Source organism: Melopsittacus undulatus, chromosome 3 (genome assembly GCF_012275295.1).
Source record: "Melopsittacus undulatus isolate bMelUnd1 chromosome 3, bMelUnd1.mat.Z, whole genome shotgun sequence".
In the NCBI taxonomy this organism is placed as follows: domain Eukaryota; kingdom Metazoa; phylum Chordata; class Aves; order Psittaciformes; family Psittaculidae; genus Melopsittacus; species Melopsittacus undulatus.
In genome coordinates, this window is record NC_047529.1 from 112,072,917 (window position 1) to 112,086,939 (window position 14,023).

The following is a 14,023-nucleotide window of genomic DNA, read 5'->3' on the forward strand; positions in this document are numbered from 1 at the left end:
TGCACAGTGAAAAAGTGAAGCAGTTCCTGGTAAATGGCTCTTTGGACAAGGGATCTCAACTGTCCTACATCCATTTCATCTGACTTACTGCTGGCTGACCCTGCACCTGATGGAGATCCAAGAGAAAACTACATGAATTAATTAATCCCAAGAACAAAGGACCAAAAAGAAGGAAGCAGCTGTTAAAAATACAAGCCTCAGCTGTCTCAGAAGATGAGTGGTGGTCACTCCAGAAGCAGGCTCTGCAAAGGCTTTATGGGATCCTTGGGAGTGATGGTGCAGCCCTGTGCAGAGGGAATGGCAGGCTGCCCAACAGCCTCGGATGTAAGGAGAATGGACTCGGATGTCATAAATCCTCTGCGATGCCCCTGGAGAATAGAAGCTGGGGAGGAGGTAGTATTGATACTGTGTCCTTGCCCCATGGCCTGTCTCCTGACCTCTTCCAGATCTTTCCAGACATACAGAAATACTATAGATCATGGCCTTGCCCACAGGGATAGTTTCTGCTGTTGCCCTGCCATAATCTTTGTTCATGCCTTAAGCTAAGCAATCTTAAGTTCTTTCCCAACCTTTACTCTGACTGGATTTTCCTGCTCTTCCTGTACATGCTCTCTCCCTAGAAACACATGGAGTTGCTGGCTGCATGTATCTGCAGCCCAGAAAGTCAGCACTAGCACACACTGAAACTGTCAGCTCTGTGTCTGTTGTTGACTAGGGGAACTAGGAGATAGCAGGCAGAGGTTGTGCTGACACAGGAACAGCAGGATCTCTGGACAGGCATAAGCACAGGACCCGCAGAAGGTCAGGCTCATGCTGGGCAGCCCCACATGTGGGGACACCCCGAGATGTCCAGGACGCTCCCCGAGGGGGCAGCTCCGTGAGGAGGTAGGTCTCCGTGCCTTGGGGCACGGTAAGAAGATGCTCGTAGCACAAGTCTCTTAAGACCTATGGGCAGCAGGGGTTTGGTGTGGGACAGGCCTGCCCCCCACTGGTCCCCCTTTGCCTTGCACCCACTGCACCTCCATCCCTTTTACCCATCAATGCTCCCCTGACCTCTGGCAGCTCCCCACCAAGTGCCCACCACGGCTGCCATCCCACTGGGGCTCCCCCTATCAATAGATTCCTGCCCCTCTGAATCCCTGCCCATTGCCTCCCGGTACCTCTGATCCCACGGAATACCTCAGCCATTTCCAGCCCCTTTGACCCCTCCAGTGCCGCTGGTCCGCTGAGGATTCCAGCAGCAGTGCTCTCCATGCCCCTCTCAGTCCCTGATGCCCCAGGTACCCTCTGATGCCACCCCTTGCTTCACAGCATTTTACAATGCTCAGGGCCCACCACCCCACTGTCCGTGCTAACCCTGCCTGCATCTGATAGAGCAGGAGGTTCCCCAGGTCCTTTTTCAGTACCTCCCTCTGTCTGTTTAAACTCCTTGTCCTGTCCCTACAGGCGCTTGTCAAAAGCCCCTCTCCAGATTTCTTCTTGTCACCCCTTTAGGCACTGGAGCTGCTCTATGGTGTCCCTGGAGCCTTCTCCTCTCCAGGCTGAACCAGCCCAGCTCTCCCAGCCTGGGTCCAGAGCAGAGCTGCTCCAGCCCTCAGAGCATCTCCATGGCCTCCTCTGGTATCACTCCAACAACTCCATGCTCCTCTTGTGTTGTTGCCCCAGAGCTGTACACAGGACTGCAGGGGGTTCTCACCAGAGCAGAGAGGGAGAATCCCCTCCCTCGACCTGCTGGTCACGCTCTGGGGATGCAGCCCAAGGCACGGTTGGTTTCTGGGCTCAAGTGCACACTGAAGCTTGGTCATGGGGAGCTTCTCGTCACCCAGAACCCCAAGTCCTTCTCAGGGCTGCTCCATCCAGTTTCCCCCAGCCTGTGTCTGTGCTGGGGACTGCCCCGACACGGGCACAGGACCTTTTATTTGGCCTTGTGAACTCCATCATATTCGCATGGTCCCACCTCTCCAGGTCCCTCTGGATCCCATCCCTTCCCTCCAGCGCACCGACTTGCTGTGAGGGTGTCCTCGACCCCACCAGGGTGGGACACAGCTCCTGCGGCCACCTCGGGGGATCCAAGCTCTTCTTCCCGAGGCTCAGGCGGCCGCGCAAGGCCTCCGGTGACCCCGGAGCTCGGTTCTCACTCAGCACGGCCCTAGAGCCGCTTCCCGGTGGGGACCCCAGGGCACAGCCGAGGCCGCGGGGCCCCGGAAGAGCGGCTGGCCCGCAGCCCCGCCTTGCCCCGCCCCTCGGGGGGCGTTCCGTGCGCGGCTCAGCCAATGGGAGGAACCCGCTGCGTTGCGTCAGCGCCGCACGGCGGCAGCGGCGGCTGTTGATAGGCAGAGCGGCGCGGCTGGCCCAATGGGAGCGGGGCGCTGCGGCCGGGCCCGGGCGCAGGCGGCGGCGGCGGGGCGCGGAGCGGCCGGGGCCCAGCGCTCATCATGCCCTGCAAGCTGAAGAAGGAGAAGGTGCGGCGGGGCGGGATGGGCAGGGCCGCGCTGGGCGGCGGCTGTTCCCCCCCCCCCTTCCCGTCGGGCGCTGACCCGGTGCCCGCTTGCGCGCTCCCGCTGCCCTCCCTGCCCGCGGCCTATATCCCTCGGCGCGGACCCTCGGGCGGGGGCGCGCGCGCGCGCGGGGCTGCGGCCGGCAGGGGGCGGGGGCGCGCGGGACGGGCGGGGCGGGTGGTGCAGGAGGGCGGCGGGGGCGCGCGTCGGTGTCGGTGGCACCTGGCCCCCCCCCCTTCCCCTCCCGTTAATTTCCGTGATCCCAGCGGGCGCGGCGCGGCGATGCCCCCGGTGCGGGAGGTACGGACACACCCGCGGCCCGGCCCCGCTGATCCACCGCAGCCGCCGCTCGGTGCGGGCCGGGCCACGCTCACCCTCTGCGGGCATGGAGGGGTCGGTGCACGCTGCGGGTAGCACCGGGGAAGGGAAGGGCTGGGGGGGCCGGGTCGCTCCTGTCGCCTGGGGGGGGTCTGAGCGGGCAGTGGTTCGGTCCTTAACCTTCTGAGGGGAGAAGGGCCCGGAGCTGGGCTGCCTGCAGGGGTGGGTAGGCCTATGGCAGCGCGCTGCTGAACTCTGCAAAGAGGGGCCGTGATGCTGCACAAGGTGAAATGTTCTCTTAACGTGTTCTCATCCTTTCAGGAGTCCCCGAAGTCTACCAAAAGCAGCCCAAAGGCCGGCAGCAGCGGTGGCGGGAAGGATGGAGGGGCAGAGAATTCAGAAGAGGTAAGGCTCTCTCATTGAATACAGCAGTGTGCATGAGGAGGAATAACATCTTTAACTGCTTCATGCTGTTCTACCACATAGCGTGTCACTGGGATTGTAGGGACGCAGAGAAAACGGGAGCCAAGACTAAAGTTAAGATGAAGTTAGTTCCGCTTGGAACTTGTCCCAAAGGAAATGATGGCTATGGAAGACACTATGAGTCTCATGCCCTACAGCCCTGCACAGAGGTTTGGCATGGAGCTGGTGGTGAGCGCTGCTCGCAGAGGTGTGCAGAGGGTGACAAGAGGTGGCTGCTGAGCGGAAAGAGCCACGGTTATCAAGGAGGAAGCCTGACAGACAGGATCATCTTCCTTGCTCCTGTCAGAGCAAAGCACAGTAAACTGTTGACACCTTGTGTCAGAGTGGGAGTTCATGAGGAGCAATAGGAAAGGAACATGTTCTTCTGAGGTGTTTTCTGGGGGAGTGATATTAGGAAGGAATGGGTAGGACACGTGAAAGTATAAACTGCTGGGGATGAAATGGCTCTTTGATAGAACAGCCTAGTTGCTGAGCACATTACTCACAAGAAGGCACAGTCTGTATTCCCAGCTGTGCAGAGTCTCACTCCCGGTTTGATGTTGCCAAGCTGGATGTGTTAGAATGGCATCAGCAGAATGTGATAAAATGATATGCTGTGATTAGAATTAACAAAATGTGGGTAAACCAGACCTTTTCTGGTAGATCTGAGTATGTCCAGCACTCCAAACCAGCGTGGTTGTGGATTTTGAGACTTGGCTCTGAAGAGTGTTGTATGTGTGTCCAAGGGAGCTTGCTTGTGTGTGTGGGTCATTTATTAATACTACAATTTGGCAAACGAGCTGTGCCACTTTTGCGTCCATTCAAGCCTCTGTGCTCCAGTCTTGTCTGGAACACGTTGCATTTGTAATGTGGAGGACTGAGGATAGGAGACATGTAAAGCTAACGAAGAGTAGGAAGAAATCTGTAGTTCAGCAGGGTTGTTGTCAATAAATGGGTATCTTAGAGTCTCTTTCAAAGCACAGACTTGTGTTGCAGAGCCTCAGAAGACATCCCTGCTACCAGCCACTCGGTTTTGGGGTCCAAGCTATGCTTATGGCCAACCTGCCACTTGGCCAGCAAGAAATGAGAAACTGGGTTTGCTTGCTTGGAGCAGGCAGCAGTTTTGCAGATCCTACTTTTACATCCCATCCTGATTTTGGCCTCTGCCCATTTTATTTTGTGTGTACAGCTGAAAACAGCTTACTGGGAGAGCTGTCTGCCAGCTCTGAGGAAGTGAGAGGGCTCCTGCATTGGCATCCTGGGGTCAGGCTTACCTTTTATTTATTTGGCACTCTTTGGCTTCTGAGCTCACAGCTCTGGGGAGAGGAAGGGAAGGCTAGGGCTTGCAGTGCAAGGGTGATGGATAGCCTCTGAGAGAGCAGAGCACTGATGACCCCATCCAAATCAGCACTGGGCTGTGGTGCTGCTGTCCTGGTTGCAAGTGGTGCAGTAAGAAAGGAAGACTAGTGCAGGCTACGAGCTTCCTTCTGCGACCTGACATGGCACGTAATGTCTGGTCATGCCTGGGCGCAGGAGAGACTTAGAAGTGATGCGTCTAACCTTCCCTCCCACAAAACATATGCAGCCACTTCCTCATACTCCAAAGAAAATCCAGCCCTTCTTTAAGATGGAAAGCTGGGTCTCCTTTGATCATAGGAACAGAGAGCAGAGCAGAAAGGAGCCACCTCTGCAGTGTGCACTGCCACTGGTCTCTTCTCCCTTTCCCTCTTGAGCTTGCAGTGAAGTTTCTTTTCTCTGGGTGCTTTCCTGTTTCTGGACTGCTGTGCTGCAGAATGGAAGAGAGCTCTTTGTTTGATAAGAAGAAATGTATGCCAGTTTGAATGCGATTTTCCTGCTCTTCAGGAAGAACAGAAAGGTATTTTGACTTTCACATTGGGGGACTGTGAGGAATTAGGTAATGTGTGCTGAGAGAGACTCCTTTGTGTCAGAAGCAGGAGGTGGTTTGACTCATGAAGCACCAGAAGTGGTGTTGCCTGGTGGGGTTGATGGGCTGAGCCTAGCCTGGATGCTTCTGATACCATTGTGAGAGTTTTGTGCCCTGTAAATTCCTCCATGGAGTTACGGTTGGTTGGTTGCCTTTTTTAGGGTGAAAGTTGTGTGCACCAAAGAGAATTGTCTTTTTTCTTCAGATCACAATAGGTGCTTAATGGGCTTGCAGCAGGAGAACAGCATTTGGAAAGCCCTTTTCCAGTCTGCTCTTTCCTCTCTGCTCCTTGGAGCCCTAATTTATCCTGGTCCAGAAAGCTGTGACTTGTTTTGCAGGCAAGTTGTCTGGCTGGTGGAATGAGTAGTTTGTTGAAGAGCAGCTCTGGTCTGACACACCTGAGCAAGTGGAGCAGACAGGGACCTCCTATAGGGATCTCCCTATGGCTGAGGGAGATGAAGAGGCTCGGAGCCAGTCCAGAAACCCTTAAGCAGAGTGCTTTGTTCTCTGCACTGAAGGAGCTTTTAGTGGAGCTGATCTGGAAGGGCAGATATGTTCAAAAGCAGATGCATCCCCACGAGGGAAGGCAAGTGTTTGAATTCCCTCATAAGTACAGGGGTAGCGCAGTGCTCTTTTAGATGCCCATCTTAGGGTGAAGCTGTCGGAGGTGAAAAGCCAGCAGAGCTTTGCTTTGGAGGGGAAGGTGGGGGGGGGGGGGGCGGCAGTTTACTCAGGAAGAGAGAGGAGCAGGGGAGGAAATCATGAGAGCAGGGAATGGGGAATAAAAAGGTGTGTTTAGTTCATTCCCTCTGAAAAAAAATGATGCAAATATGAATGGAGAGAATTTCTGAGTGTCTGTTTAAGGAGGAAAAAAAAGAAATAATATCAGAGACCAAGGCAGATTGAATGAGAGGATGAGAAAGAGTTACTCTTCCTGACCAAAAAGCCTGGGAGAGGCAGCTGGGTGGGGAGGAGAGTTAATGACCTGGAAGTGGGAGCAGGGATTAGCAGCAGCAGTGAAGAGGAGTTGCGCTGCAGCCTGGAGGGCAGCTCGGAGCCTTGCTGATGAGATCTGCAGCTCTGGGAGAGGGTGCTCCTTTTCACTGAGCTGCTGTATTACGTGTTTTGCAGATATCTCCATGGGGCTTGTTACTGCGGTACCTGAAATTCATTATTCAGAGACAGGCGTTACAGTGTGTTGATGTTACTTGTGAGGCAGAGCTGGCTTTTAATAGGGCGCTGTGTAACAGCAGACAAAGAGAGCAGGTACTGACTTGAGGGTTGGGAAGGGAAGAGTCATCTGAGGAGGAGGAGCTGAGAGCAGATCTGGGCTGAGGAGCTTAGCAAGCGGGGGATGCTCAAGGGACCAGTAAGGCAGAAGGGCTTTCCCAGTGGCGATGCACCCAGCTGTGGGAGGAGAGCCTGCAAAGGTGAGGTCATACGCGGGCAGGAGAGCAGAGGAGAGGCTGGCACAGCTAAGGGTGGCTGAGGAGGGGAAGAGGGTCTCTGTTCCTGGGAGCCCAGGGTGAAGAGAATGACACAGAGCAAGCCCAGGGCCTGGGGCTCATTGGCGTGTGCTGGCAAGTGCCTAGCAAGGGAAGGAGAGATGGTGGGAACCAGTGGGGAGGAAGCGCTATGGAGCCAGGGAGCCTGTGCTTGGGGGTGTTTGAACGTGGTTGCAAGTGGGGCTGTTGGCAGGAGTCGCTGCTCCGCTGCAGCAGGTGAGGTGGGGCTGCTGCTCTGTTCTCTGGGCAGCTCTTCACGGGCAAACTGCATTATCCCAAGCCTTGCTGTGAGGAGGTGGGCCTGAGCCCTGCTTGTTGGGAAGGGGCTGAGCCTTATCAGGTTGATGTGCTGCAGCCATGGAGTGGTCATCTGGTGTTGGTGTCAGGGATGCAGTCTGTGGGGTTGATAGCTGTGTGCTAAGAGAAAAGCTTTCCGTTTTAGAAACAACCGTGTGTTCTCAGGGGTGGAAATTTCAGGGAATAAAGTGTTAGGAAGCTCAAAATGAACCTCTTTGGATTCATGAGGCCAAGGTAAGAGGGCAGAAGAGCAGGCTGCCACAGCAGGCACCTCCTGAAAGCAAGTGTTCATCTTGATGTCAGAAAGTCCACATAGAAGCGACCTGAATGCCTCTGAGCACTGCAGCCCTCCCCCATCACTGCATTTTCTCCAGCAAACTCAGTTGTGTGGTTTTTGCAGTGTATTTCTGTTTATTGAATAGTTCTATAGCAGCTAAACCTCAAGCTGTGCTTGGTCTCTCTTTATGCTTTCAGCTGTTGAAAGCTGTAGAAGATGGTGACAGGGACTTTTCTAGAGCCGAGATGAAGGCAGTGTGGCCACAGCCTCTTAGCCTGGGGTACACACACCATGCTCAGAACTCTACCTGTAGCTTTTCTAGGTGGGTGGGGAGGGCACAGGCATATCCTGACAGCTTCGATCACCCGTGTGTCCTGCTTCCATCACTGGTCCCCAGGAGGCTGCTGGTGCATCTCTCGTTTCCCTCTGTACCATCTTTTCTCATCATTCAGATTTTGCTTTTATTTTGTGTAGAAGGCGACTATGTAGAGGACTAACCTTCCAAAGAGCACGTGGGCAGCATCTGAGTGTCTCATGCTGCCCTGATACCCAAATATTGGGGTGAGGAATGAGCAATTCGTTCTTGGAAGGTTGTCAAAAAGGATTCAGCCTGACTAAACTGAGTTGAGACCACTGTTGAGGGTATCTTGCCTCCAATTTGTATCCTGGGCCTGCTTTGTCTGGCAGATATGGCTGTTTTCATCACAATGTCATCTTGCTCCCTCCTCATTGTGGAATAGTGCTGCTCCATGAAAGAAATCAGATTAAATCTGTTGTGGTTTAAAACCCAACCTCAGTATCCCTCTCACCACCATCCCACAGAGGGATGGGGAGGAGAACCGAAGGAGTGCAACTCCCATGGGTTGCGACAAGAGCAGTCCAGTAACTAAGGTATAACACAAATCACTACTGCTACCACCAATAAAAACAATGATAGAGGAAATAAGCAAGGAGAGAGAATACGATACCACCTGCCGAAACGAGCCCGACCCAGAAGAGAGCTAGCCTGAGCCCTTCTGGCCAACTCCGTTACCTCCCTGGGTATGATGTGCTATGGTATGGAATACCTCCCTGGCCAGCTTGGATTGGGTTTCCTGTCTCTCCTTCTTCCCGGCCTCCCCTCCTTCCCTGGCAGAGCATGAGATTCACAAAGTCCTTGGACAAACCAAACATTTGAGCAGTAACTCACAGCATACTTGCTATCAGCACTGTTCCCAGCCCAAAAGTCAAACCACAGCACTGCACCAGCTACCAAGAAGGAGAAAAAATGACTGCTGCTGCTGAACCCAGGACAAAATCTAAACTGAAGAGAGTTCAAATCTTCTTGTCTCCCCCAGCCTTGGCTTGGAGCTGAGTGTGAAGCAGAAGTTCATAAGGTTTCCTTCAAGCAAAGCCAGACCAGAACAGAATTGTTTGATTTCTGGTTCAAAGTAAGGGTTGGACAAAATAAATGCTGTTTTGTGTTGGGCATTGTTTTGCACAGGGAGTCTGCGCGGTGTCTCCTTGTAGGCAGCTTTCCCTATTTCTACCTTGCTGTCCCTGCATGCTGTGGGTACAGTAACTCCTGCACTGTGGTGCTGTGCTTCACATCTTTGGAAGCCATCAGGCCTCAGTGCAGGGTAAGGACTGTGCAGGGCAAGCTGCAGCTCGGCTGCTGCTCACAGGAGGAGACTGGCTACATCTCATTTGGAGGAGAGTTCTAATGAGCTTCTGCACTGCTGGTGCTCTCCCTCAAAACTGGTGTTCTCAAGGGATGCATTTGTACTGCTGTGCTGGATGTGGCAGCTGGGAGTTCATGGGGAAGGGAAGGTGATGGCCAAGGATTTCACCACTTCTCCCCATCCATTGCACTGTCCCTGTTGTGTCCTAAATAGGTTCACCTTGCAGCTCCTTGGCTTTGTGCACCAGCAGGAAGGATGTGGCAGAGCTGAGGAAGGGAGCGCTGCTGGGCTTGCACAGCAGAGCCAGCGTAGGCTGAGTGCTGTCTGCAGCCAAGCCCTCTGCTATAGGCTTCCTTGTGGGTTGTTGCCCTCTTCCACATTAAGTTTTCTGTGAGTTGTGTTGGTTACTGAGCCATTATGGCCCAGGTGGAACCAGAACCAGCAGAGCTTCAGCGAGGTCAGAGCAGAGTGGAGCTGAGTAAACACTAGCTTGAGTTTCTGCTGGAAACAAGAAAGTGTTTCTGAAGGGCTGGTGTGCAAAAAGCAAATTAAGCCCAGACAGCAGCGGGGCTGAGAGAAGGTGCAGATGGAGGGAGCAGCTAGGGTGGGTTGGGAAAGCCTAAGCTTTGGGTATGGTCTGTGTGGTTTGTAGGCTTCTGGGCTACGAGTGCAGCAGTGATTTTAGCGGTGTTCACTGTTGCCTTCCCAGGACCATCCTGTCTGCTCTGTACTGTCTGCTTTGCTTTTCCCAGATGGTTCCCTGCACAAGGATAAGGAGCATCTTGTTGGTTTTCAGAACTTGCTTTCTGTGGGCTGGACAGTGCTGTGATCAGTGACACCTTGACATTTCTGTTTGGGCCACAGAAAGTTCTTATTTCTGCTTTTATTTTGTGACAACAAACTCCTGTTACTTATTGTAAGGCATGGATTTGCTGTCCATATCCCTAGCAGCCACCGTGCCACAGAGCTCTGGTGGCTTTGTGGTGCCTCACAGCCATGAGTAAACCTGATGTTCCCTTTGTGGGTATGATACAAATGCAACCAGAGGGTCAGGAGCCCTGCAGGAGCGGGTGAGATGCACCAAACTGCAAGTGCAACAGTGGAAACCGTGCCTGGTTTCCTCAGTGCCAGATGCTGACGGTGTCTGATGGCTCCTGAGGCTTGTAGCTGAAAGCTTATGGGTTGTTTTATTCTCTTCTCAGGAACAGCAGCAGCAGCAGCAGCAACAGCAGCAGACGTCAACTTCAAATAAGCGGCCCAGTAACAGCGCTCCCCCCCCAACCCAGCTGAATAAGATCAAGTACTCTGGGGGACCCCAGATTGTGAAGAAGGAGCGCAGGCACAGCTCTTCCCGCTTCAATCTGAGCAAAAACCGGGAGCTCCAGAAGCTCCCAGCCCTTAAAGGTAAGGAAGCTGCCCGGTGGGGTTGTCCTGCATGGCAAGCTATGCCTGCTCCAGGCAGGGTTTAGTGGTGTAACAGCTCTTCCCAAAGTGACCCTGGTGGTGTCCTGCAAGCAGTGCAGCCAGGATGCCTCTGGGAAAGGTTCTTGGCTTGGCAGGGGATTGAGGATCAATGATAGATAGCCTCAAAGGAAAGGAAAATGTTCATGGTGAACTTCACTATTTACCTTCCCGTTTGAACTGATTTAAACCCTTGTGTTAATATGTGCTTGGGATTGCCTCAGATTCTTCAGCAGGTTGTGTAGGAAGGTGGTGAAGTGCAGAGACCCTTGCGCAGTCTCTTGTTTCTACATTCACCTGTTCCATGGAGAGGACCAGGCCTCCTCCTCCTTGTGTTTCCATTGCAAATTATGGTAGTGCTATTGAATTTGTCCACCTTCAGGCAATTACCCAACATTAGCAGTTAGTCTACATAATGGTGCAATTAAACATGACTTAAGTGTGAACAAGGAGAAAGCATTTTCAGCAGTCACTCAGCCAGACCCTTTGCTGACATTGTCCACAGAAACAGGCAGTCCTTTTGGGAAGAGCAACTGTCTTGCAGCTCAGCAGCCACTCTGCAAGCAAAAGGTTAAGTTTGCCTGACTGGCCTTAGCAGTGCATAGTACCCAATGGTGACATATCAAAAAGAGAATCCTGTTCATGTAGGGCCTCTGCCACCTTGGCCCCCCTCTTCTGGGCTGCTCTCTGGGAAGAGGGTTAGCCTGCAGTGTGCTCTGCCCTGCTCCCTTTGTGGCTGGGGTGCAGGACATGGGTGCCCCTGGTCTGCAATGGCAGCTAGTTATGTGAGTTCTTTGTCCAGTGCACCTTGTACTGCGAAGGGATCAGTGCTTATCAGATCAGAAACGGTTACCATGTTTGATATTGCCTTATGGGATAGTTGCTCCAGAGGCCTTGCAGTCCCTCTGTCTGCACTGTCCCATCTCCATAGCAGGGATAACACTGCCTCTGCCTCCTCCCATCACCTCCAGGGGGACTGTGAAAGGGAAGAGGGGAATGCAGGACAGGGAGGAAACCACACCGGTACCTGGGCAAACCAGGAAGATGTTCTGCCTATCCCCAAGGCGTTCCTGCTTTCTCTGACAGATGCTCCTCCACATGAACGAGAAGAGCTTTTCATCCAGAAGCTGCGGCAGTGCTGCGTGCTTTTTGACTTCATTTCTGACCCCCTCAGTGACCTGAAGTTCAAGGAAGTGAAGCGAGCAGGTCTCAACGAGATGGTAGAATACATCACTCACAACCGTGATGTTGTCACTGAGGCCATCTATCCTGAAGCTGTTATCATGGTAGGACATGGGGCTGCTGTGTGTGTCTATCAAAGAAATAGGGACTGTTCAGAAGCTCAGGTGGGAGGAAAAGATAGGGATTTGTCTGGGAGAAGTCTGATCCCAGTCCTACCCATTCCTTATCATCTGCCCAGCCACAGAAGGAGAAGAAGCAGAGGGTAGAGGGTGACCCTGCCTGGTGTCAAGGGAGGTGGAAGCTCTCTCTTGTCTGTGGGACAGATTACACTTGCAGAGTTCATGTGCAGACTATAACCCTACTGCCTCTAGAGAGGGATCTGTCTTTGGGCACAGCTATGGCAGATCACAGTCTGTTGCTCTGCAGTGGGGGATGAGCTATGGGAAGCACCATTGTGGGGTGAAGGGCTGTTACTCACACACTTTTTCACACACCTCAGTTTTCAGTGAACCTCTTCCGGACGCTCCCACCATCATCCAATCCCACAGGTGCGGAGTTTGACCCTGAGGAAGATGAGCCTACACTAGAGGCTGCCTGGCCTCACCTGCAGGTGAGGAGGAAGAGGAGGAGTGGGGATAGACATCTGGTGGATGTATCTCCAGGGGGTCAAGAGTACACATAGTGCTGGTGCCTGCAAGGGGTCCTGGTGTGGGGACCAGGAGAGGCCAGGCCCAACACCCATGGGTCAGAGGTGGCTTGTAGGCAATGCAGGCAGCAGGGGTGTCCTGGAAGCAGGCTGATGGCTGTGTGCCGTGTTCACCTGCAGATGGCTGCAGTTCCACATGACCCTGAGGTAGGCTGGGAGTGAACACTTGACTGAGGAAGGGAGTTGTGCTGTGTTGCCTCTGTAAGAAATAATTCCCAGCAGTGATAATGTCCCTCCCGCAGGCTCAAGAGTCTTCTTCTGGGCTTCAGCAGCAGTGGAGACAGCATCCCTATCTGCTTCAATGATCCTCTCGTTGCCCAGCTCCATGGGAGGCACATGGAGGAAGAGGGCTGCTTAGTGCCAAAGCAAAGCCTGTGCTTGCATCTGCTAACATCTCCTATATGCTTCTGTAATTCAGTTGCATTAACTGGGGGCAAACATTTGACCAGAAAAGACAGGGAATCATAGAATCCTGGAATGGTCTGGGTTGAAAGGGACCTTAAAGCTCATCCAGTTCCAACCCCCTGCACGGGCAGGAACACCTTCCACTAGACCAGGCTCCCTTAAGCCCTGGAGCAGTTACGAGCCACCATCAGAGCAAGAGCAGCTGAGTTGATCCCACTGAGAGAGGAAACAGGTTCCTGTGTTTTCTGTGCTCCCATTCAGGCTTCCCAGCCTTTCCCTGCATCCCTAAGGAGAAGAAAAACCTTTAAAACCTGAAGTAAGCATTGGTGAGAGGACAGGGGGATTTCTGAGTGATCTTTCCTTCTCCCCATAGCTGGTGTATGAGTTCTTCCTCCGGTTCCTGGAATCACCTGATTTTCAACCAAACATAGCCAAGAAATACATCGACCAGAAGTTTGTACTGTCTGTAAGTAGTCCTTGCCCCTGCCACTGTGCACCACCTCTGTGGAGGACACGCAGCAGGTTTTGGTCCAGGTGTTGTTCAAACAGTCCAGCTTTGTCAGCAGGTGTTTGGTGATGTGGGTTTTCTTTTTCCCTTTGTTTAGTCTTTAACAAGCAGCCAGAATTCTCTGTGCAGGGCAAGTGTGGGTGAGCTGTAGTCACTGGAACTCATCTCTCATGGTCCAGATGGAGGGGGGCATTGGGGCCTTGCAGGGGAAACCCCGGGGGGGACACAGGTTTGTAGAGTGTGCAGACCATCACAGTGCTACTGATGGCTCCAGCTTTCATTGCTGTTAGGTTTGTCCAGGCTGGCAGCATGCAGACATGGACTGAATTTCTCTCTCCACAGCTGCTGGATCTCTTTGACAGTGAAGACCCCAGAGAAAGAGACTTCCTAAAGACTATTCTGCACAGGATCTATGGGAAGTTCCTGGGTCTGCGAGCATATGTGAGGCGGCAGATCAACAATATATTTTACAGGTGAGACGTTTCGTAGTGTCACTGGCCTAGTGAGTGAGTGGGACAACCAAGGAGGAAAATTTGGGGCACTAGGCTGTGTGTCTCTGATCCATGCTGTGATTAGCTAAGTGACTCAGTTATTTCACACTACTTTGATAGGGACAGCATTCACCGGTGTTTAAGAGCAGAAAGGATGTGATATCACTGTGTTCAGTGCACACAGAGCATGTGTTGGGACGTGTGAGCTTTAGCTGATCTGGGGGCCATGAATTTATTTGCTTCTCTCCCTTACACCTTGCCCTGTTGTCCTGGAGTTCTGTTAATTTGCTAGGAACCTCCCCATCTC

General features: G+C 53.1%; 1 protein-coding gene across 5 annotated transcripts in view; it reads left to right on the plus strand.

The window, feature by feature from the left end:
* The window catches only part of PPP2R5D (protein phosphatase 2 regulatory subunit B'delta), a 27,632-nt gene continuing 13,609 nt past the window's right edge, over positions 1–14,023 (plus strand). The window contains exons 1-7 of one of the 5 annotated variants that reach the window (XM_031055015.2): positions 1–393; positions 3,138–3,221; positions 10,166–10,367; positions 11,511–11,710; positions 12,106–12,216; positions 13,091–13,183; positions 13,568–13,698. In XM_031055015.2, the coding sequence (XP_030910875.2) occupies positions 214–393; positions 3,138–3,221; positions 10,166–10,367; positions 11,511–11,710; positions 12,106–12,216; positions 13,091–13,183; positions 13,568–13,698 (1,001 nt within the window). In that variant the 5' untranslated portion in view covers positions 1–213. Of the gene's footprint in view, positions 394–2,381; positions 2,463–2,739; positions 2,799–3,137; positions 3,222–4,966; positions 5,155–10,165; positions 10,368–11,510; positions 11,711–12,105; positions 12,217–13,090; positions 13,184–13,567; positions 13,699–14,023 lie in introns of those variants that run through there. The other 4 variants (XM_034061228.1, XM_034061229.1, XM_034061230.1 and 1 more) reach the window with 4 other exon arrangements.